At 45.5% G+C, this 24,471-nt stretch overlaps 1 protein-coding gene across 5 annotated transcripts in view; it reads right to left on the bottom strand.

The window, feature by feature from the left end:
* Nucleotides 1–24,471, bottom strand: part of CDK5RAP2 (CDK5 regulatory subunit associated protein 2) — a 2,172,192-nt gene that overhangs the window by 1,525,516 nt on the left and 622,205 nt on the right. For all 5 annotated transcript variants that reach the window (XM_069609888.1, XM_069609889.1, XM_069609892.1 and 2 more), the window contains one exon: nucleotides 10,219–10,398. In XM_069609888.1, the coding sequence (XP_069465989.1) occupies nucleotides 10,219–10,398 (180 nt within the window). The remainder of the gene's footprint in view (nucleotides 1–10,218; nucleotides 10,399–24,471) is intronic.

Here is a 24,471-nt window from a genome sequence, read left to right as displayed (position 1 = left end):
GCCCGCTGGCCTGACACCACTGGCTGTTGAGCCACTCTTGCATGGGACGCATGCGCAGCCATGCGTGGGGAACTAAGTAAATGCATGACGCATCATACCTAGCAAGCGCACGGCCTTGCGTACCGTCACTTCCCGACTGGCTACATATTGAGGGATCTGAGAAAGCATTTTCTGAACCCTCTCGTTGGAGAAGACGAGACCGTCCTTTGTCTGAATCGGAGCCCCTAGAAATTGCTCGACTTGACTGGGGTCCAAGCTGGATTTCTTCTCGTTGATGGAGAATCCCAGACTGAACAGGAGGTCTATTGTCTTCTGAGTATTCACTAGACATGTTTCGTAAGAGTCGCCTGCTATGAGCCAGTCGTCAAGGTAAGGGTAAACAGGGATGGATAGTCTGCACAGGTGTGCTGTCGCTACTGCCAGGACCTTCGTAAACACCTTTGGCACTGAGGCAATGCCGAAGGGGAGTACTTTTAATTGATAGTGCCTGTCCTCCATCATGAACCTTAGATATTTTCTGTGTGCTGGCCACTTTGAAATATGAATTTATGCATCTTTCATGTCCAATGTGGCCATGTAATCCCCCTGTTTCAACAGTGGGATTACTTCCTGCAGGGTTACTATACAAAACTTTTGAGGTTTGACAAATTTGTTCACTGGGCGCAAGTCTAACACAGGGTGCATGGTGAGGTCCTTTTTGGGTACAAGGAAGTACACTGAATAAATACCCTTGTTTATCTGAAGAACAGGGACGGCTTCTATGGCGTCCTTTCCCAGAAGTGCTTCTACTTCTTGTATTAGGATTCGCAGATGGTCTGGCGTCAGGCGTCGTGTTCTGGGCGGTCTGAATAGTGGGGGTCGGGCGAATTCCACACAGTACCCTTGGGTGACGTTTTTTAGAACCCACTGGTCTGATGTAATCCCCTCCCATGCCGAAAGGAAAGATGTTAAGCGCCCCCCGACCGGGGTGACATAGGAGGGGACCTTGATCCGTAGGTCATTTTTGACCAGAGGCTGTGGCTTCTCTGGAATTGGGGCCTCTGCCTCTGCCTTTCCCGCGCCGCTGACCCCTAGGTGGATAGTTGGCAGGGGTGCTGGATGCTTGTCCTGAGTTCCAGGTGTTTCCCGTATTCTACATGTTTTGTGCAGAACGGGATTGGCCTCGAAAGGACCGGCGGGAACCGTTTCCTCTCTGGGGAGAGGGTTTTTTTGTGATTTGTTGCCGGGACTTAAGAGCCTCGTGCTATTTTTTGGCAGTCTCTAGAGCATCGTCGACTGCTTTACCAAAGAGAGTCGACTCCTCGATAGGTTTATTAATAAGGGCTGCTTGGGTCTCCGGCTTTAAGCCAGAGTTTTGGAGCCAAGGTGCCGTTTGAGCAGGGTGCCCTGGGCTAGGGATCTTCCTGCTGTCTCTGCAGTATCCAAAGTGTTTTTTAGTTCATTTTGGTTGACCTGATTGCCCTCGGCCATGACGGGGAGTAATCTGGTTCTTGCGGGTTCAGGCACCTCCTGGAGACCTTCTTGTATAAGGTTCCACTGTGTATCGGTATAACTGGCAAGCAACGTAGTGTTTGCTATGCACGTGGTAAAAGCAGCTGCTATGGTAATTCGCTTACCCAATGCATACAACCTTTTTGAGTCCTTAATGGGAGTTGCCTCTCCCGTAGCAAGGGGTACTCCTGCCAGTTTCCAGGTGGTGGTAACCACTAGGTAATCAGGGGTGGCATGGCCTTTAATATATGTAGGGTCAGTAGATGACGGCCGAAATAATTTCTCCACTCTTGGATTTACTGCCCTGGTCTGGGCTGGTGTGACCAGGGAGGGAGCCAATCTCCTTTTAATGGAATTTAGGAGAGGTATGGCTGGGCTGGAGGTTTTTTTTTTAATTTAAGAATATCCTCCACGAAATCTTGTTCAGGTAGGGCCTCCTAGGTGGCGATTTTAAAATAATCTGCCGCCTGTCTTAAGATGGCATTGAATGCCATTTGATCGTCCACTGGAGAAGCTTGGCGGCCATGGTTCTGTCTCAACCTGGTGAGTGTCCTCCCAGCCTTCTGTGGGATCTGCCTGGTCATCCACAGTGTAGTCTTGTAGGAAGGTACTCTCCACTTCCTTATTATAAATGTCCTGATAAGTGTCCATCTCGATCTCATCTTCTGGGTGGATAGAAGTGAACTGTTCTTGAGAAGGTCCAACATATTTAGGAAATTTAGTAAGAGGGTCCTCCCGAGGTCTCTTGGGGGTAGGCTGCTCTGAAAGTGAGACAAACCTTCCCAAACGGTCCATGCACCCTTCAAATTTGTCTTTGGTCCATTTAGATGAACCAGAAATGTCAAAAGGTGGAAAATTGTCATTTTGCTCCCTATGGCAACGAAATGTGTTGCCCATAGAGCTAGCCAAAGGCTCCCGACTCTCCTCGTAATCTTCTTGAGCATCGGTGAGTTGCAGCGCATCTTTCCACGTGTCCGTGGCCCTTTCCTTGTGCTTCGTTTAAGTCTTTAGGCTTCAGCTCCACTGCCGAAGCAATCCTAGCAATGTTTTCGGCGATGTTCAGCAAAGCGGGGCGTGCCGTATGACAAGGAGGCCTAGCGGTAGCTTTTTCTACTACCGGGCGACTAGGAGCCATAGCAGTAGATATTTCCTCTACTGAGGCCTTAGAGGGCGCCGGAACATCAGACGAGCACGCTTCGACGGCCGAATGTGGTTTGGAGGGAGCGCCCTTATTTTTTTGAAGGCCCAGTCGCAAGGCGCTGCTGCCGATGCGGGGAAGGCTGCTGATTTTGAGGATCAGAGGATTCAGTCGAAACTTTTTGGCAGTGCTGTCGGCGCCTTCGCCCGTTTCAACGGTACCGTTGATACCGGGACAGGGGTTGTGTGTTTAGTGTGTTTGCGATCTTGTACGCCCTTGTCGCCGGATGTTTTCCCCATAGCGTGACTCACGTCAGGCCTAGCGGGGTCAGGGACGGGCGTGGCGGACCTAGAGGTGTCCGTTGTAAGGTCGATGGCATCCGGCACAGATGCCTGTTCATCACTAGTGCCCCTGTCACTTTCAGCGGGTGCAGCGGTGGGGGAACAAGATCCAGCCCGCGACATGCTGTAGGAGGCCCACCACTTAACTCGGCGCTCCTTAAGCGTTTTAGGTCGAAGGAGTGTGCAGGCCGCGCACCGTGCTTTGTCACGTTGAGCGGTAGATAATTATTGCACTTATCGTGCTTGTCCTTCCAGGGGTATCTGGCCCTGCAAGAGGGGCAAAACCTAAATGGAGTCCTTTCCATAGCGAAAGGTAATAAATGTGGTGACCGGACATAGAGGGCATAGAGGGGGAAAGAGGAGAGACATAGCTGAAAGGATATGACCACCCCAACCCCGCTCTCCCTACTGTGTAGGCCGGCCAGAGGGCCTGGCCACGTGGACGGCTCTGCTGGTGGAGTTTAGGCATTGAAGTCCCCCGTTGTCTTCGGCGTAGCAGAGGAAGCACTGTCGAAGTTACTATCAGGGGATAATCGAGAAAGTCGATAAACAAGTTATAACAATGTCTTATGAAAGAGCTCCGCAGTAAGTAGGGCCACCAGTTATCTGGGTGGAAAAAAACAATCTGAGGGACCTCGGCGCATGAGGGATTTTTGGGTACACGACACGTCACGATAGGGATAGTGTTACAGACACGCTTGTGCCGACGTTCCCTTTCGGTCCGCGAAAGACAAGATGCAATACTCCGCGGTTACCACTTGATGTCAGACCATTTGCACAGCATGTGATATATTTTACATGTAGACCGGGATATGGGTAGGGGTGGAAGAGTTGCTTTGATGTTTCGCAAATACCTGAATCTGTATATTTCTAACATACCTCCTTTTGAACACTGTGAGGTTATGTTACCTAAATTACAACTTAATTCTACTAGTGTCCTTAGCATTTTAGTTCTTTATAGGCCTCCAGAGCTAACATTCACATCTGAGGAACAACTATTGGCCTTGCTACGCAGCATTTCTAAACCACACTCACCTTTACTAGTTCTGGGCGACTTTAATCTATGGGCCAATGACCCTGCATGCCGAGACGCTGTATCCTCTCTTAAACACTCTAGTAAATCTTGGTTTCACACAACATGTGACAGGACCTACCCATGTGGCGGTAACACACTTGACTGGATAGTGTCTCAAAATATGGAGATTACTAATGTTAAGGCCCAGACCTGTCCCTGGTCAGACCATTTATCAATTGCCTTTGAAGCCTCTACCTATTTAGAGATGGCGAAACCCTATGTACCTACTCAACGAATTGCCTGCATTAGGAACTCTAAAACGTTATCACACAAGGCATTTACATACACTGTTCTTTCTCTTCCCCACCCCTTTTGATGATGATATATCACTGGATGACTTCATGTCAGCTTTCAGGAAGGCCTTTTGAACACCTAGCCCCTCTGAAACAGGCTTCTCATAAGAAAGCAGCCCCCGCTTAAATTGTGGCTCTCCACAAATATCCTTACTGCTAGGGCAGCAAAAAGAAGAGCAGAACGTCAGTGGCCCAAACATCCCTCTGATGTCTCACTCGCTACTTAGAAGTCCTCCGTGAAGGTCTATAAGAACCTCTTGCTGAAAGCTAAAGCAGACAAATTAAATGCCAGAATTGAAACAGCTAAATCTAAGCCGAGGGAACGTTTTAAAATGCTTTCAGAATTAAAGGGCATCTCAATAGATCCTCTCCCTGAAGCAATTAATGCATGGTGTCAACACATTCATGAATATTTCACTCCGAAAACTAAAACATATCAACAAAATATTCTGGATCAACTCCAACTACTTCAATCCTACGATACTGAAAGCCCCTCAGACTGCCCTCCTGATCGTAGTTTCTCCTCCTGTTTTCGTGAGGTTTCAGAAAGTGAAGTTCAGGAGGCTATAGTCAAGCTGAAACCGACAACATATAAAAGGAGATAGTTTTCCTGCCCTGCTCTTTCAAGAATTTCAGAGCTCCTTGGTGCCCTGGGTAACCACTCTTGTCAATCGATCTTTCACTGAATCCTCTGTCCCAGTTAGCATTAAGGAAGCCTGGATTTCGCCTTCATTAAAAAAAGAGATTCTTGATACTAGTGATCCCGGAAACCTCCGGCCAATCACTAATGTCCCTTTCCTATTGAACATTTTGGACAAACTGGCAAAAAAATCAGTATCAAAGTTTTGTGCAGCAAAACAACATCGTTGCCACTGGCCAGTCTGGGTTTCGTTTTAATCACAGAACCGAAACTGCCCTTTTATATATGAAGTCCAACATTATTGATAGAGGCGACCAAGCTCTGTTACTTCTTCTGGATCTTTCGGCCGCCTTTGATCTTGTAGATCATGCCATTCTGACCGATAGATTAGCCCAAGTAGGTGGGTGTTCCATTTCTGCAGCCAATTGGTTTGCCTATGTACCAAGGACAATGCACATTCCCAAAAAGCAGTTTTGACCTATAGGGTTCAGCAGGGATCCTGCCTATCACAGCTATTATTTAACATCTATATAAAACCCTTGTGTGACCTGCTTTCCTCTCTGGGCGTGCGGTTCACAAACTACACAGACGACACCCAGATTGTGATCGAATTATCAGGCCTATATAGTAAAGATCTTGAATTGATACATTATATCTTTAACAATTTTATATGGCGAGAAACTCCTTGGCTTTATATAACAAGAAAAAAGAACTATTCATCTTGGACACACAGAAATAACGTAAATGTCTTGGCCCGTCCTACAGCAGTTTTGTCATTGGAGGAAATACCATCAAGGTCTCCGATTATGTGAAGATACTGGGGGTCTACTTTGACCCTCATCTTTCTTTCAATAAACATGTTCTACACCTCACATCCTCCTGCTCCTACTACATTCATCTGTTAGGCAAATCCGTCCTTATCTCTTCGAGACCAACAGGGCCACGATCGCGGCTGCAATCATCAATACTAAACTGGACTATTGCAAAAGCCTCCTTATTGGATCCTCTCAGGCAAATGTAAAAAGTCTTCAAGTGACCCAAAATTGAGCTATTTTGGGCCTTTTGTGGCACTGATCGACGCACCCATGTTATTTAGCCAAAGAATTAGACTTAAAGGTACCAAGATAGTCCATAATTGCCTGAGAGGTAAAGTCCCTCTTTTAGCCGGAATTTCCAGAGTTCCTTTTCAACAAACTCTTTGTCCCAATAAAGACACCCTTCTACAGCAACCTAGAGTCATGTTGAAGAAACTTGGTGGCTCAAGCTTCAATGCATGGGGCCCGAACATTTGGAACCAGCTTGCTTCTGCACTCAAGGGCTGTGAGTCAACAGCCCAATTAAAAAAAACAACTGAAGAAGTATCCGTTTGACTTAGGAACTGATTAGATTCTAACCACCAGCTTATTTAGACCTCCGTCCTGCTATGACTCTTAATCATTTTTCTGTTGTATCGGTCTTGTGAGCCCTTTGAGGCCAGTGGGTGTAAGGTGCAATACAGAAAATTAGATAGACAAAAAAGTTTGTTTTAAAAAGAAAAACGGGAGGTTGAGTGGGAACCCTCCATTAAAAAAAATAAATTTGAAAATGCATTCGAAACTTGTTTTCGTTGCTTTTGTGTCAAAACCTTAGTATCTAGAAACTTTGACTGTCAAAACAGTCACTATAAACAGATAGATAGATAGATAGATAGATAGATAGATAGATAGATAGATAGATAGATAGATAGATAGATAGATAGATAGATAGATACACCTCTCTTCTAATGGAAACATGAATTCGTGGAAGAATATTCATGAAAAATAAAACGTTCAACTAGTAAAATAAACCATGCTAAATATTAGAATTCTCCAAGGTGAAAAAAACAATGACACATTTCTGGACAAAATGTATTCATTGTATTCTCAATTGTTTCTAAACAATCATCTAGGATTAACATCACAACAAATGCATATGGTTAATCTTCCTATTACCAGTTCTGCACATACAAACATGCATATCCAATCTACAGGTGTCTTCATTTAACAATAACCTATCATTAATATTTGGTATTAATGTATTCCTTAGTAATTTATATGTGACTCAGTGTACCTTAAGCCTGACATGTTTCTTCCTATTAGGCTTGCATGGAAATTCAAGGCGAGGTGGTGCAATTGTCTATAAAAACAAAGTAGGAACCCCTAAGTTTGCATTGAATAAGATGAAAAGAAAAGGAACAGTAGGATTATGTTCACAGTTAGGGATGAAAAACAGAGGCGCGCATTACTGCGAGCAGCGAGACAGAAAGGCAGGCTGCTGCTTATTAGCAGAAAATGTTCAACCTCTGCCTTACTTGGGGCTTAAGCCCTGCTTTTATACCGACTATGCAGATTTGCTTATTTTTCAAAAGGAACCAACCTTCATACATGTTTTAGAAGGATGAGGCATTTAATGCACAGGAATAGTGAATTTCAGTGCAACAACTCTGCAAACCTGAGTCTCGTGGAGGTGCTTGGAATGATGGCATGCAACCTAGCAGGCGGAAGGTGGACTCTCAGAATAAAGGGAATTCTTCTCAGTGACTGGGTTAATAGTGACATGCAAAAGCTTAGTTTGCGCTTGAACTGACACTACCTTCAGATGATATGGACAGTGAGGGACGCAAGGGGCCATAAAATGCCCCCAAAAAGATCTGGGCAAGGTCAACATTTCATCTGTATGGATCTCAAAAATAGAGTCCAGTGGACATCCCATAGATTTAGCAGAAGCTGCCACTTTAGAAACGACCCTAACATACACTGGCTGACAATTATTTTAACGGCCCTTAAGTCTGCAGTCAATTAAAGAGGAGAAACCTCTCCTGAGCCTTCTCACATGATTTTATGTATCCTTAAAGTAAACCCACCATAACAGACATAATGGCCATGGTGATAGCATCCCAGTTAGCCTGCGTGCTGGATTTTAGGACGAAAACAAGGCACCCCAGGTTAATGACAGGATTAGCCATTGTACATTAACCTTTGAGTGGTCTTTGGTAAGGAAGGGGACAGGTACCATGCAACTGCGTAGAGTCCCTACAGGGCCCAGAGACACTCCAGTGTCAGTAGTGCAGACTGCTGTGAAAAAAAGTAGTGTCCCATCTACTTTAAGGTGTTTCCAGCGTTGAAAACATTATCCAAGAGAGGCTAGGCACATCCGGGTGCAGGACTTGCAAACGCAAGTAAAAAAATCAAGTTAAAATGTAACAAGAAGAAAAATGTTTCCCACGTGTACAAGCAGGGAAGAAAGTGGACAGGACATAGTAGTAAGCTGCGTAAGAAACCGGAGGGTATCTAACCCGCTAGTACCCAGGGATCTATGTCTCAAGTGGCCAGGTCAGGGCCTTCGCCTTTGGATCCAGACCCTGGGTGTAGACCAGTGGGGGAGGATCACCTGGGTGAGGGGTCTTTGGGGAGTGGGGATGAGACAGCCGATGGTGAGATGTGGTTTTTCCCCCTTTTTTCTTCATCTACCCCATCCTATTTTTAAGATTTCCCTTAGTCACAACCCCCCCCCCTTTTTTTTTTACACAAACACTGGGCGGAGGAAGAGGGTGCCTGAGAGTAACCAGACTTACTCTCTCACATGCTACTGGACATGTCCCGTTAATCGGGTCAGGCAAAGTCAGGCACTTTACTCTAAGTGCATACACCTGATACCAATTAGCTCTCCTCACACGAACAAAAGGCAACACCTAAAGACACACTTTGAGCAAGGTGGAACACGAGAATGAGCAGAACTTCTGGGACAAAGGCACACCTACTGGAGCAGAGCAACAGACCAAGGGGCGAGAGCAGTGGGCACCGAAAACCCCAAGGCTTCCCTATTGGAGGTTGCTGCCTCTGACAGGCTGCGAAAGACTCATGGAGAAGGCCAGATCCCACGAGTGAAGATTACATTATGCTTCAAGGATGGCAGCGACCCACCTGGATGAACAGCAGAGTTGGGGAGGTGAGGTCAAGCCCGTGGAACTAACCTTGACTCGAAAATCAGAAAACGCCAAATAAGAAAGAAGCGACTAAAGCCGGTGAGTTGGCAAACAATCTGAGAGACTGGTGTGTGTTAAAGTCAATGAGGAAGCAACATGAAATCACAAGTGAAGGCTGCACGCATGTGGATGAGACGTGAAGAAAGGCAGACCTGTAAATGAACTTTAAAGTGAAATACAGCTGCAAGATCAGCTATACTAAGTAACAGAGTGGTCCGGTGAAAGAAAGTAGCCCATTCAAAAGTCTCAGTGAAAGGTGCATTGTTTGATGCTAAAGGGCAAACAAACAGCAAGCGTGAAAGTAAATAGTGAACATTGAGTTGAATTGATCCTGCAATGGTCTGTAAAGAAAGCCACGCACATTCAAAAGACTTCGACATCTGAAAGTGGTCCAAGCCTTAGTTAGGGAGACCCGAAGTGTATTAAGCTTGGAAAGGTAGCCCCCTTGCAACTTTGTGTGAACTGTATCGTGAGAAGTCTGAGCCCGGAAGAGGGGGACCTTTGTGAACGTTTTGGTTGAAACATTATTTTGAGAGTCAGAGAAAGGAACTTTAAACGTGGAAGGCCAGGTGGGCCTCGATCCACAGTTTTGTACTGTATTAGAAGCTCAGCCAGAGTGCGTCATCCTGCCTGCAAGGATCGCCTTAACTTGTGAGGCCCAACGTGGGGAGGAGAGCTGGTTCAGCCACATTATCATTTGAACACTGACTTTTCCTTTTGCGTACATTTTCTTCTGTTTACACTTTGTGTACAAGAGACAGGACAGGCATTAGGTTTTTGTTCGTATCGGCCATTTTTATTTGACAGACTCCACTAGGCCTGTTTTGTTTATCGTTTGATGGTCGAGACTACTCCCATTTTAGTTATAGGGCTGAATAGGAGTTTCTCCAACTCCAACATTTTCAATAAAGGTTTAACAAATTGCATCCATTCTGTCAGTGTCAATACTTGGGATACCATACCTTCCCTTCAGCTTGGAGAAAAAAGGGTAATAAAGGGAGGTGGTGGTGAAAGGCCCAAAAACAGCCTGCAGAGATACACCATATGGAATTCTGAGCATAGGATTTCGAAAATATAGATGTATAAATGGCAGCTGGAATTAACCTCCTGCTTATTTAACGAAGGTATTTTAGGTACAGAGAAGTATACATCTTACACAGTGAGACAAGCTTTTGAGAAATAGAACACCAATACATTATTTTGCAAACGTATTCATGGATTTTGGTGTTCAACATACCTCTGCATCGTGATTCCTGTTAGCTAATGACTCCTGGAGCGTTGATATAACGCCATCTTTCTCCTTCAGTGAGCAAGCACTGTTCCGTTCAAGCTCTTCATTTACTTTCATCAGATTTTGTAGTTCATTAAAAAGTTGCACAAGTTCAGCATCTTTTTCCTTGATCACCCTGTCTTGTTCCTTAACATCAGAGCAAACAAAATACTTGTTTATGGAAAGTGATCAGTAAGCAGTTCTTACAAAGGACGCAGCAGCTAACATGAATCAGCACGTTTCATGTGGTGTGAACAGTTAATCAGACTGCACATTTTGTGCACGTTTCCAAATAAATAAAAATAATAGAAAGGTAAACTCATGCCTGGTATCCTTCAAAGGTAAATTAAGATACATCTGTAAAAAGGTTGCAGCATGTGAAAGCGATTCTGTCAAATTAATTTTACTTCATTTGGAGAAAATGCTTACATGTTTAATACTCAGAGGTTAGGATGAGCAGAACAAAAACGATTGGGAGATGCCGTTTGCACAGAACCTGTGGCTTCTGTCACCAACCCTTTGGTGAATATTGGCACAAATGTGGCGGCCTTCAAGCCAATCGTGTAAAAATCGGAATTACTACCATTGACCCCAGTTATAAAGCACCTTGGTGAGCAATGGGGCTCTAACGGGGTCTTTAATTGGAGCACGGGGAGAAAGTGCAATGCCTGGGGATCTTTGTCTCCAAGGAGCCGGCAAAACTGTTACAAAGTAAATACATGGAAATGCTCAGGGCCCTATTCTCATTTAGGCGCAGTAAGCATGCTAAACAGCATGCTTCACTGCGCCTTTTCCTGACGCCCAGGCACCACGCTTATTCTCAAGTGGGCCTGGGAGTCGTCGCAGTGCCAACAATGCGCCTGTTTCTGTCGAAAACTGACGGACTGAAAAAATCTCAGCAGCATTTTTTGTAAAATAACAAGGAAATCGTAATTTTGCTAAAGTGCGGCAGAAATTACGCTGGTGCTGTGCATTGCAAATGCAGGTATCAACATGGCCTGGGCACACTAGCGCAAACTACACTGGCTAGTTAAATGCCAAGAAACCATATGAAGGTGTGCGATAAGTAAATCATCTTCAGGCAGTCTATGTCACCCACGCATCCAGGCACAGTTATTACTAAGCAGGCTTTACATAATACACTATTACAATGTTTGGGACACATATGCTACTCTGCTATAGGGCATGCAATCCCACATAGAGCCCAGCAGGGCATGTTGATTAATTTGTCCACTCAAATAACACCCCTCCATAAAAGCGACACCAAAGTGGTGCTGTACTTGTGCACCACTTTATGTGCCGTGTGCAAAACTGGAGGAGTGCCACAGGAATCGGCATGCAAAATGCTGCGTAACAAAAGTGCTGGTTGCGAGGACGGTTTATCACCCATCGTAGCAACCGTCAAATGCATTGCAAAAGAGCTGCATTCGTTCCGACTTCGGAACAATGCGCCACCTTCAGAATAGGTGAGAAGTACCGAAAAGGTCGTTAATCCTTTCTGCGACCTTTTCGGTACTTCACACCACGTTCCGAATCGAACCCTTCAAATGCCCTGGAAGCGAAGGTGGAAAAACAGATTAAAATGTACTTATCAATGATGGCTTGAATTTCTCTCATTAAAATTGTGGTGCTCCCTGGGATGCTGGACATCCCGCAAATCTTTTTATAGCCCCTTTCTTATTTTAATAAGCAACACCTCATGTTGTTGAGGCTTAAATGGGTGGGTGGCAGGGCTCAAGTCTAGAGAACACGCGGGTGGACGGTGTCTGCCCACTTTTTTGAGAGAGCAGAAGTTATCCCCGCAGTATGTTTAAGCAATTTAAAAAATGAATAAAGAATAATAGCAGGCTGTAGCAGGGTTTAGAACCCTTGACAGGAATCAACCCCTGGCCGCCACCTCTAAATCGATCCACAACTGCAAGTCCACTGCAATCCTTGGAAGCAAAGCTGCAGCATGTCTCATATTGAAATTATGCTATACGGCCATGTTTTGTTACAGGTTCTCAGATTTAAAAGGTGCGTGTGCATTTTATATTTAAACAACAAGGTAATATGAAAATCAGTTCTCGTGGAAAAGGCTTTTTTTTATCGTGGGTGTGTTTTTTTTCCCAATCGTGAAAGACAAGCCTGGATGAAATGTGAATATTTCATGTTGACGTCACTTCCCAATGCTCGCAGACAAGCCGGTCTCTTCCCCCGGACGAAGCACCGACTTGCATCCGCTGCCAGGAACAACTGCCCCTACTGGAGTATTCTCACCACTTTAAGGTACCGTGTCCGCCAGGACTCTCTTTCCAAAGATTGCTACAAGGTAATAATAACCCCTTAACCTTCTGGACTGGTCCCTTTCTTTGGTCCAACTCCTTTTTGAACCGTTACAAGACTTTTGTGCACTGCAACCGTGTGACCTTGGACACATTTCGTTTTGATCCTTATAAAGTGGATCCGGCCTACTGACTCTAAACTCACGGTGTTAATTTGCCTTCCTCTCTTGTTGTGTTCGTGAAAAAGTGTTGGGATCTGTTTCAATTTATTCTCTGCTTTTCTCTCCCTTTTAAAACAAATTATTAGAGTGCCATCTACGGTAAGAGCTCACCGCTGTCTGAAAATAAGTGGGGCTTTACTAAAGAATTGTCTAATATTCTTTTAAGGGAGTGTATATCTTTTAGTGACCGTGTTTCTGAATTGCTTACTATTAGTGCCTGTGTGTTTTTCTAGATGTGGTTTTAAATAAATAATTATATCTCTTTTACACCAAGCCCTGGTCAGTGTTTACTTGTCCTACTATGTTCTTTTGACCTATTGTGAATACTCTGTATACTGCCTTCTGGAACAGAACTACTTGACACTATGGTAACGAAAGTCACTTGCTGATGCATCAGAAACTGCCCGACGGCGCCTGACACCAGTCTGTGCACTGAGCCGGTATTACATGAAGCTGACCATTGAAGGCGGAGAACACATAACCGAAAATCACTATATTTATCAGGTAAAAAAATGCGAATTTATTTATGAAATAAGAAACGCTTCAATTTATTTTCCCGCGCGAATGCGCCGGTTTCTCACAGTAAGTCAGTGATGGCATTTTCTTTGTTATGTCTCCATAGAATACCAGTTAAAACGCAATCCACCAATGCCGCTCAGGCTATGAGCTTTTCAAATCCAATCCGGGACTAGGACTACCAAGATATACTGATAGCCCAACATATATTTAAGGTACCTTAACTGTATCTGCCACTGAGCACTTTCGAAAACTCCTAATTCACATATATGACTTACAGAAGGACTCTAATGCTAAAATGTTATGCGTCCGCTAAATATCATATCAACTGGCCCAATGCACAGTAACTTGCCCGCATGAGTAATTTGGAGACAGGTTAAATCATTTATTTTGGCTCCCAATCGTAATCATATTGGTGTTTAGACTCACGAATGTGACAAGTGGCTAAAACAACTCAAAGTGTTGACAAAACAGCCATTCCATATTTAACTATTTTTAAGAGCATTTATGATGAATGATTTGTTCTCATGATCTATAAACAAAAACCACACATGGGTAATATGTAAACTAACGACATGCCAAAACTGTATTGCTTGTAACTAAGACACAGAAGTTATGCTCACTTTTATACTGACTTCCTTTTATTTTTATTTTCTCCCCTGTGTTTTTTTTCTTTGCTCTCGCTGTGTTTGCCTCTTCCCCAAACCTTTTTTTTGCAACACGAATTGTTAACACATGCAATAAAAATGCTGGTTGTGTTAAGCTTCACTGTCATTACGCCCTGAAGACGGCCTAGTTAGATTGAAACATGTGTTGGTGTGACAAAGTTTCGCATATGAATGTATAGGCTATCTTAGAAAATTGTATAACCTTTGCTGTGACAAAGTCTCTCACATGAACGCACAAATACAATAGTGTATGAAATTAATACACAAGTGTATGAAAACAATAGTGTATGGATCTAATACAACTGTCTACTTTTGTACTCAAATACAAGTACTCTCCTTTAAATACTTATAAATTGCGTCTCATCTTTATTTTTCATTCAAAAACTTTACCAATAGATAGAACTGTGTTGTACATTATGTCTGTATTAGCGCAGTCTGTGAGGCTAGAATATCTCATGATACCTTTTGATTTTTAGCCTCCCTTTACCGGGTTTACTGTGGCTCTCGTTCAGGGTGATAGTGGTTCACCCCTCGGACCCCCTCTTCCGGGGGCCGACCCCTCTTTACTTTCATTGTTCTCTTTTACTTTCACAGTGCTTGTAGATCAAAGTCTTTCGATTGTACTGGGATTTTGCTTGATCCTCTGTATGAAAACTTTGACCTATTTCGCTGGCCCTCCTATGGCCTTCTGGTAATCTTATGTTCACACAGATGGGGATCGACCAGAGTTTCTTGAGTTAGCACCAACGTGGTGCCAGTTTCCCCCTTTAGCTGGTCTCCCCTTCACCCTTTCTACAATTCATTCAAAGTTCGTTGAACATGGTTCAAACTTGCCACTCCTGAGATTGTCACTCAACACAGCCCGGTTCTTATCGGTTCTTCCCTCGACTCACTGGCTGCGATGAACAGCTTGGCTTTTGGCTTCTCTGGAGCCAAGGCCCGTACCACGGGCGCAGGAGCTTCCCTCGCTCCTGCTTATCCGCATGATTTTGCCCCGTGTACCGTTGACATCTGCTGCAAGACACTTGTGCTGTTGTTCACGGTCTTATGCACTCTTCCAGGAAGGTTCCACAGGTCTGGTACGAAAAGGGCAAGGTCCCTTTTCTCCTCGACACCCTCTTGGTTCCTGCCGCTTTTCTCCTTCGCTTGAACTCTCGCGTCTGCTTAGCCATCTCGTTGTGCTGTCTGCCGTGTTCGCCTTGCTCGTACTGTTCTCTCAGGCTCCACCTTTTATCCCTTTGGGGAGGAGGAAGGGCTGTCATATGTGTGTGATTTGAGTCAATTGTCTGATCTTCGGGTTGGGACATGTCAGGTAAACAGGTTGTATATTAGTCTGTTGTCTTTCGTCAGGAAAGACAGTGTTCGTGTTTGAAAGGAAAAGGGTTGAAGTGTCAGAATATCCTACGTGACGTGACGGGGAAGAAATGTTATAGGGAATTATAATCTTAGTTCTATGGGGATAGGTGATTTCGGAAGGGTGGGTTTTGCAGAGTTTGTGGGAGCTGTAATTGTTGGTCACTTTTGACACGAGTTCGGAAAGTGACACTCAGAGCGACGAGATTGGTAGGGACTGCGGGGCAAATGGGAATAGTTGGGATCACAAAATAAACCAGGAGGATTGTGGGAACAGTAGTGTTCTATCTGAACACGTTGGGAGTGTGGGAAGATAGCAGTCAAAGGGACGGGGAGAAGAATGACTGGGAGTATTCGGTTAGAAAACAGGAAAGCAAGGATTCTGAGAGGCGCAGTTTTTGATGCTGATGGGGGTTCATGCTCCTAGGGTATTTATCAGATGTTTATGGGTTGTTGGTTTTACCTTTGGGTAAGTGAGATTCAATGGGTGGAAGAGATGATAAACTGGAATAGCTTAGAAAACCTTCCGGGACTTCGTTCCCCTCATGCTCCCTGTGATTGTTACCGCGCCTCACCTGTAGTATTACCCCCCCCCCCCGAGCATAACCCCAGGTCCCCCTACCCAGGTGATCCTCCCTCACTGGTTCTCCCCCAGGAACTGGATCCATCATCAATGGCTGTGTCGTGGCCACTTGAATAAGGGATTCTCAAGGTTTTACTGGGAAAATACCCTCAGGTTTCTCACAGTAGCTGTTTTCAAGCTAAGCAGGCTCTACTATGCAAGAAGCAGGAGCTAAACAGCTCCCAGCTTCCCTCAATTTCAAACCCTGTGATTGATTGATACGAGAACCTCTTTTCAGAAGTAAGTTACTCTCGCACATGACCGCCTGTGCAGGTACGTCCTGACTTTACCACAACATGTGCTAGGATATCCCTGAATCATTTTGTTGAGCGTCTCAGAAGGCAGATACCACAAATAACATTGTTTTAGTTACCATTCTTTGTCAGTGGTGCAACGGGAAATCCTGTGATTCCTAGCCCAGATGCGTTCCCAAGATTCCTCCCCAATATGGGTTCCCAAATCCTGCTCCCATCTGGGTCAAATCAAACCGAGAGTCTGTACAGTGTAACTATGTTCGCCTTAACAGCCCTGCTAGTTAAGCGAGTTATAGAGCAGACAGGGATCGAACCGCTATTCCCTTTACATCAGTGTTGTCCGGTCGAGTGTCACAGCTGTGCATATTTAAATCTCTCTTTCATCTGGGCGAAACATAGTTTGGCAATCTGCAAACATCCGCGGGGCTCTATCAGAGTATAACTGCCTCGATTCTTTCAGCCTGCCCCTTTCCCATCTGTCCAAACCTTTCTCTGAAGCCAATGTTTGAAATCTGTATTACCCCAAACTGGGGATAGAGGGCCTAGTCCCTGTGCCAGCCCCCATCTCCCAATTGCCTTGTTCCAACACGCAAGTGAAACCCAAGTCGATGACAGCAGAGGTAAAACCCTTGGATATAGTTTGGCTTAAGTGAAGGGGAATTCGGCCAGGGGGATCAGTGATAGGTCCTGCTCTATGCAAAGCAATATAGGGCAAGATGGTGTTCACCTCCACGTGAACCTGTGCGAAAGTTGTGCTCTTCTCCCTTTCCAGAATAAAATTCATTTATATGGACAGCGTGAAGTTCCCCATTGGGATCTCTATGGGGAGCGCCCAGAAATGGTACAGCAGTTTGGGTACCAAGTTCATTTTTATCGCAGCAACTCTGTAGAACCAAGAGATGTCCTCAGAATTCCAGCGTTCCAGAGAGCTAGCCACTTCAGAAAAGAGGGGAGGACAGTTAAGCCGAAAGAGATCTCCCGCGGCTGACGGGGTCCTAATCCCCAGGTAGTCTATCGCATCATGTGACCATTTAATTGGGTAGAGGTTCGCCAGGAGTCATTCGGAAGAGATCTAAATCGCCAGACCCCGGGACTTTGAGTAATTAACCAAAAATCCTGAGGCTGAGGCAAACCTCCAGAGTTCGTCCAGTAGAGCGACCATGGATGGCACTGTATCCGTGGGTGTGACTAGGGCATCGTCCGCGTATACCAACAACTTGTGTTCCACATCTTTGAGTGGTATACCCCTTACACCTACATTGTTCTTGACCTGTTTTGCAAATGGCTCCATGGACAGTCAAAGAGCAATGGAGATGGCAGTCAACCCTGTCTTGTACCGCTTGCAATCCAATTGGGTTGAGAAGCTCTAGTACTGACCCACATCTTGGTGGTGGGGGAGTAATAGTAAGCTATGGTGTAGCTCCTAAAAACGGGGCCAAATCCCACAGTACGTAAAAAGCCTTATGGGCATCAAGGGAGACCGCTCCCATTTTGAGTCCTACCCGCTCCCCTAAATCTATGATATCCAATGCCTTCCATATATTGTCATGCATACGTCTGTGGTGGACAAAGCCTGTCTGGTCCCTGTGGATCAGGCCACGGAGCGACCCCATTAGTCGCTCAGCCTGAACTTTCAAATAGATCTTGGCATCACGATTGGCTGATATGAGTCTGGGGAGCTTGCGTCTTTTTTAGGCTTTAAGGTGAGGACCGTCGAAGATTCCTGAATCAATGGGGTATCCCTCACCAGCGATGAGAATGTCTTAAACAGCTTAGTAAGGTGGGGCGGGGGGTCAAGAAAGAACGTTTCATAAAACTGGGACGTGAAGCCCAGTGTTTTATCCTTGAGCGCTTTAAGGCTCACTCCACCTCCTCCTCCTGTATGGGCCAATCCAAGCCCTGGGGTCCAGGCTTAGGCCCAGGAGCACTGCCGATGCCAGACAGTCCATTCGGGACATGGCATGAGTGGGCGCCTCTGCCATAATGCGAGAATGATACTGATACACCAGCTCTATTTTACTAGCATAGTCCAGCTAATTTATGGACCAATACCTTGTTGGCTTTATTCCCCTTAGTGTAGTAATACTGTTTTGTTTTTAGCATCAATTGTGCTGCCCTTTCCGCCAGAAGCATTTCAAGCTTGGCCAGCCTCCTTCAATTTATGTATATCTTTTAGCATCCCGACAACCTTATGTTCCTTTTCCCTCAAGCAAACCTCCTCCTCCAGAGTGGCTCTGTGCCCTGCTCTTGCCCTCATATAGGCAGTCTTGCAACTTATAAACTGCCCCCTGAAGACAGCTTTCATGGCGTCCCAGACTAGATCACTAGACATTTCCCCACCCGCCTTCATGTCAAAGTAATTCATGCTCTCTCCTTGAACAGCAATCTATCTTTTAATACCAGGTCACAATCTCCAAGGGAGATGAGCCACGGGCTCCCAGCCCATTATTTGAGAGTCGTAGCAGCATAGGAGAGTAGTCTGAGAGAGTTCTCTGGCCAATGTTGACTTCGGGAATGCAAGGAGCCAGCAAAGACGTCACCAGTACTGCGTCTATCCTTGAGAAGCTACTATAAACATTGAAAAAGTGTGTATCATCTCTGCAGGAGCCATTTCTGAACCTCCAGATATCGAGAAGCCCCAACTCCCTAAGGAGTTTAGCAAAAGCGAACGCATACTTCTAGTCAGTACATTTGGGTGTGTGTGTGTTTTGTCAGTGTCTAGATCTAGAAGGCTGAAGTCAGCACCCATCACTACCGTTCCCTCAGCAAATGCCATGAACTCAGGTAAGCAATCTGCCAAGAAGAGGTCCCGTTTCTCATTGGGTACACACAAAGAGAAGAAAATAAACAGATGCACCATAAACTGACCCTTAACACCCAAGAATCTCCCTCCTGCGTCCTGAGGATCACAGATTTAGTGAAGGTAGTCTCCCTGGAGAACAGAATTGCAACACCTCTCTTCTTCACCCCACCCGTTGCATAAAAACCCTGAGGGAACAGCCTATGGGTTAGGATATGCTGGTCAGCTCTGAGCAGGCGAGTCTCCTGGAGGAAGGCCATTGAAGACTTGAGGGCAGAGAGCCTTGACATAACAGGAAGCCCCACCAGTAGGGAATCTGTCTCTCCCACATCATGGGTCACAAGGCCCTCTGCTTAGCCAACATGGACGCTGCGAGATCCTGGAAAAGGGTGATCCTACCTCCCCTGAGAATTGTATCTAGCTGTTGCCTGGCTGACACCATTATTTTGTCCAAGATGGTAAAGAAGTGAACATCCGGGGGAAAGTCCCAACATGTCTTGCCAAAACAAAAGGACATGCCCTATATGTTCTTTCCAGTTCAACAACATCACCTTGCAATAAGTTCAGGATTTGCCGAAAGACATCTCCCACATAGCCAGAAAAGTCTGCTTTGCTCACTTGGACCAGGATTCCGAATATGTGCACATTCTTCTGACAAGAGAGATTCTATATATGCACATTGTTCCGACAAGAGAAATTCTCCATATCTTCATGCCGAAGTTCCAGGAGGTCTGCCTGGGTTTCCAAAACCTCAACTCGGCATGCCCATTCGCTAGCCTCATAGAATTGTTCACAGATCGTTGTCTCTGCTTCATCCAGGTGCTTTTCGGACGTTTCTAGCTTCTTTTTTTAAATTTATTTTTATTGTGTATTTAGATAGAAGGATTGCCCAGGATAGAGCAAGCATAAAGTGGAAGTAAAGGAGCTGAGTAGCAAAGAATAAGAGGCAGAGGGACACAGATACGGTAGGCACCATCTTGCAAGGGGCGCAGTGTCCTGTGTCGGGCGCCATGTTGGTTATGGCAACGCGTCCAATGTTGCCACAGCAACTATCGCGGGAGAATGCAGAATGACTGCATGACAGATCTCGTGCACCATCTCCATCATGCTGTTCTGTATCTCCATCTTGATGTCCGCCAACCAGTGATGAAGGTCAGATTCAGTATCCCACTTTGAGGAGTCTTCATGGTCAGCTTCTTAATGAACCATAGTAACCGTGGTCTCGGTTTTCTTCCCCTTATCTTGGGCGTGTAACAGCATGGCTATGTCTAAGGTAGTATGTGCTTTATGTGACTTAGCCATAGAGCCAGTTACCACAAGCAACCTTTCCAAGATGAAGCGGGAAGGTCTCACTGTGATGGTTATCCAGGCACAAAGCAGGAGAGACGTGTGACCCATCTGAAAGCCCGATCCATCCATAGGCACTGGAGTGGTAACAAGACACAGAAGCCTATTAGGGCACCCCCTGATTCTGGAGCGCTAGCCACCTGCAAGCACCAGCCATGGCCACAGCTGGGAGAGAGAGGGCACCCCAGTCCCAGAGGATCAGGACTCCCGCAGCCCCCAATCAGTTCCAAGGCTCCTAACAATAGGCTCACCAATCCCTTACGATAGATCCTGGGCTCAGCTGCAGCACACGAGCGCACAAAGTGAGGGTCCAGGGATGCACATCACAGCGACTTCCAGTAGCTCAGGCAGTGGGATAAAATAAATGTGCGCCTCCCTGAAACAGGGTACTGGCGGGTTAGTCACAGTCAAAAGTCCCTGCTCTCTAGCAAGGCTACATGACCACAGGCTCCAAAGATGGGCTTGTCCCACCCCCCCCCCAGTGGATCATTGCACCTGCAAGGCCAGGTCTGTGACAGCCTGATTATGTCGGTGCCGCAGCCCAACCCCAGGCTGAGGCATGTTGCCGCCAATCCCCATGCCAGGGTAACCAAAAGCTTGCTGGTTCAGCCCGCAGCCCAGGCCTGTCCAGAACGGACATACCCGCTAATGTCTCAGGCTACAGGTTTCCTTGCACCTCCACCCCTCTGAGGCCGTGAGCCAGGGCAGCAAAGGTCAAAGTGCACCCAACCAGCGGTCCTTCTCTCATACAGGCGTTCACCCACTCCCGTGAGTGCCTTAAGGCCGACGCTCCTCGAGACCTCACCCCAAGGCCCTCCATCTGCTCTAGCTGCCACTCCCAGCTCTGGTGAGTATGTGGACGGCATGGGTCAACGTCTTAGTAGGCTGTTATTTATTCTCGGCTGCAGGGGCACTCATGAGGCCATCTTGTTCGTTGGCTCTCCAGGCCATGCCCCCAACTTTATTATTACGTGGCCCACATTAGCCACATGAATGCCTTGTATGGCTCAGTCCTATATGCTCAACAGGTTGCCATAGAAAGAGCGATTGTTGCACCATTGAAACTAACTGTGGCACTTCTGGGTAATTCCACGCATGCCTGCAACAGTTGTTAATGCAGTACAGATGGCTATCACTATACTTCATAATCTGTTCGAAATAATGGGATGGCACCCTTCAAAGTACCTCGATATTTTCACTGACAAGATTTGGCGTGTGGAATATTTTCTGGTTGGGGACATATGCAGGGAATTGGCTTGATTTGGGGGAATTGGGGCTGGTTAAATTGGACTATCTTTTCCAGGAGGGAAGATTCATTACTCTAGCGGAATGTTCTATTGATTGCATGGTGAACTAGTAGCAACAGTCATTTCCTTCAGCCCCTGTAGAACATCCCTTCATTACCTTTTTAATATCAGCTAGCACCCCCCTAAGCATGCTATCGCAATGATGTATAAAAATGGGGATATCAGACAGAGGTAATTGCTCATCAGCTAAAGCAAATTTAGAAAATGCTTGAATCTGGATTTGGTGATGAAGTATGGTCCAGAGACTGCAAACATACAAAGAACATTTCTATGACTCACAAACATAAGCTCGTGCAGTTACAATATCTGCAACAAATGTACTTTAAACCTTCATATACGTTCTAGTTTTCCCCCTCTGTACTAAATGTGTAAGGGCTCAGGCGGATTCTATCCACATGACCTGGTCGTGCAACAGGACACATCAGTTTTGGACTGTAGTTGCCACTGAGCTATCAGTATTCATTGAAGCAGCAATACCATGTGATCCCATACTGTGCTTGCTAGGTGATGTATACAGGTTCCCAAGAATATTTGTGCATTGTTGGATTTAGAATTGTTACTTGTGAAGCATCAAATTGCTATTAAAAGGGATGGATGTAATGGCTCCAAGTCAACACTTGCTACAAAAACACAGTCTGGTGCAATGAACAAGAGGCTACTAGTAAATTGTGCATTGCTCCAAGCCCAGGGATTAGTGGTCTGTTTTCATTGCATATATGTGAAGGAAACAGAATCGCTAAAACAGCCACCATACTTAATTTATTGGACTGTTTCTTCTTCCATTCTATTAGCCCAGAGTAAGCCATGCGCATAATATGGATGCATCACCCACTATACAAATTATTAGAGACCTTACATGTTACTGCTGTCTTTAAATGATATAAACAAGTACGATTATAAGCTGCCATGTGTTGCACTCCATCTATCTGCAAATATTTCATTGCTTATGTGCCACATCCGTTTTAAAGTTATGTTGTTTTAATGTTGTTTAACATGTTGTGCCAACTATCAAAAATAACATTTAAAATATAACTCACTGGTAGACTTGGCAGAGCAGTCTGGCTTCACCCTTGGAAGAGGAAAAGCCAGTGGAAGGTACAGATCACAGACAAACCAAGTAAAACAGTGTCCTGCTTTGTGAACTGAAAAATATATACTCTATTCGTGTACAGTTTGGGCATGAACATGTAGAGTACATAATGTAAGTAAAAGACCATGAATTGAAATAAAACAAGAAAGGTTCCCAAAGGGGACAACAGAAACACTCAAAATACAGGCAACAAAAGATCATCTGTAAATACAATGTTACACAGTAGCTGTAGTATTGAAGGAGACAAAGGTAAATGAAAAAACAGCATTAGAAACATAAGGTAGGAATTTCAAAATCAACTAAACAACTTTATTTATTATGTTTAAAAAACAATAACATTGGTTTGACCTTGTTTTCCCATCACAATCGTATAAATAAGGTCTACAACATAGGCTATCTACCCTTCCTGCAACCACCACTCCCCAACAACCTAATTTTAAGAAACAATATGTATTCATTAGTCCCACTATGCTTAACAGGACACTTCTGCACACTTTGTATTCTACTCAACTGGTGATTTTTCAACAGGTACCAGAACTGCACCCTGCTCCCCCTGTCTGACCATCCCTACCTCAATGACAGTGCTTCATAGGACCCAGTCTACTTCCAATGCCTCATCGGCTACCTACATCACTTCTGTGCATACTCCTGTGCCTGAGTTATCCTCATCTCCATCTTTGGCAGCCCTTTTACGCAAGTATTCTCGGAAACGTCCCCAATAAACCATGGTGCACCAAGTCCGCACCACCAGCTCCCCATAGGTGTCCTCCTGCATAACGCACCACGCCAGCTCACGCACCTATTCCATCATAGCGGGGGCCTGGAGCGCCACCATCACATCGCTACGCATCTTCTGGCTATGAGTAGTGCCACGCCCAGTAATCTACGTACACTTGTACGCATACCACGTGTGAGCCGCAGGAGCCCCATCTCAGGGCTCAAACTGATGCTTTCATCAAGCATCTTTCCAAATGCTGCTTGTATTTCCCCAAGAAGGAAGTCACCTCCCTACATTCCCAAGCCATATAGATAAAGCCTCCGTCCTGCATCTTACAGCGAGGGAATGCGTCCCGGTGAAGTGCGGATCTAATTTCATACTCTTCTGAGTTATTATATACGCTTGGTGCAAGAATTTAAAGTGGAGCAACTTACGTTTATAGTTCATATATATCGCCCTAAGCTGAGCACACACATGCCTCCAGTCAGCATCTGCTATTTTGCGCCCCCCGTCTTCCCATTTGTACCACGCCTAGACAGCTCCTCCCACATGCCAACTCTGAACTTTAGTGTACAGTTTGGATGCATTAGTTTGCAGCGGGGCAGCATCTTCTATGTACTGCATCCTCTCAGATGCCTGACGCAACTGCTGGTACGCATCCAGCACTACACTTAGTTCCTCCTTAGCCCTGTGATATTATACCATCTTAGAAGTAAGTGTCGTACCACTGCTCTCTCCAAAAGTCATCCCCGGATATAAACTCCCCATAGGGACCCAATCTTCCCTGCTCACAATTCGTAGCAGAGCTAATTCCCGGCGCAAATGTGCATTGTATTCCCCTAACTCTGATAAAGTGCATCTCTATCAGTAATGCCATGGCCTGCCCATGCTTGGCACGCAGGTATCTCTCTTACAGTTGTATGAACCGTATTAATCTTCCATCTCACCATGTCTCACCCAATATTCCACGCTACAATGGCCCTTTCAAAAGCAACCAGCTGCGCGTACAATGCAGTCCCGTACCAGTACTTTGCGTGACTCGCTTGAGCTACACATTAGT

The sequence above is a fragment of the Ambystoma mexicanum genome, chromosome 8 (assembly GCF_040938575.1).
Source record: "Ambystoma mexicanum isolate Mex_15411 chromosome 8, UKY_AmexF1_1, whole genome shotgun sequence".
Lineage (NCBI taxonomy): Eukaryota > Metazoa > Chordata > Amphibia > Caudata > Ambystomatidae > Ambystoma > Ambystoma mexicanum.
The sequence above is the reverse complement of the archived record's forward strand: the minus strand, read 5'-3'. Positions and strand labels throughout refer to the sequence as shown.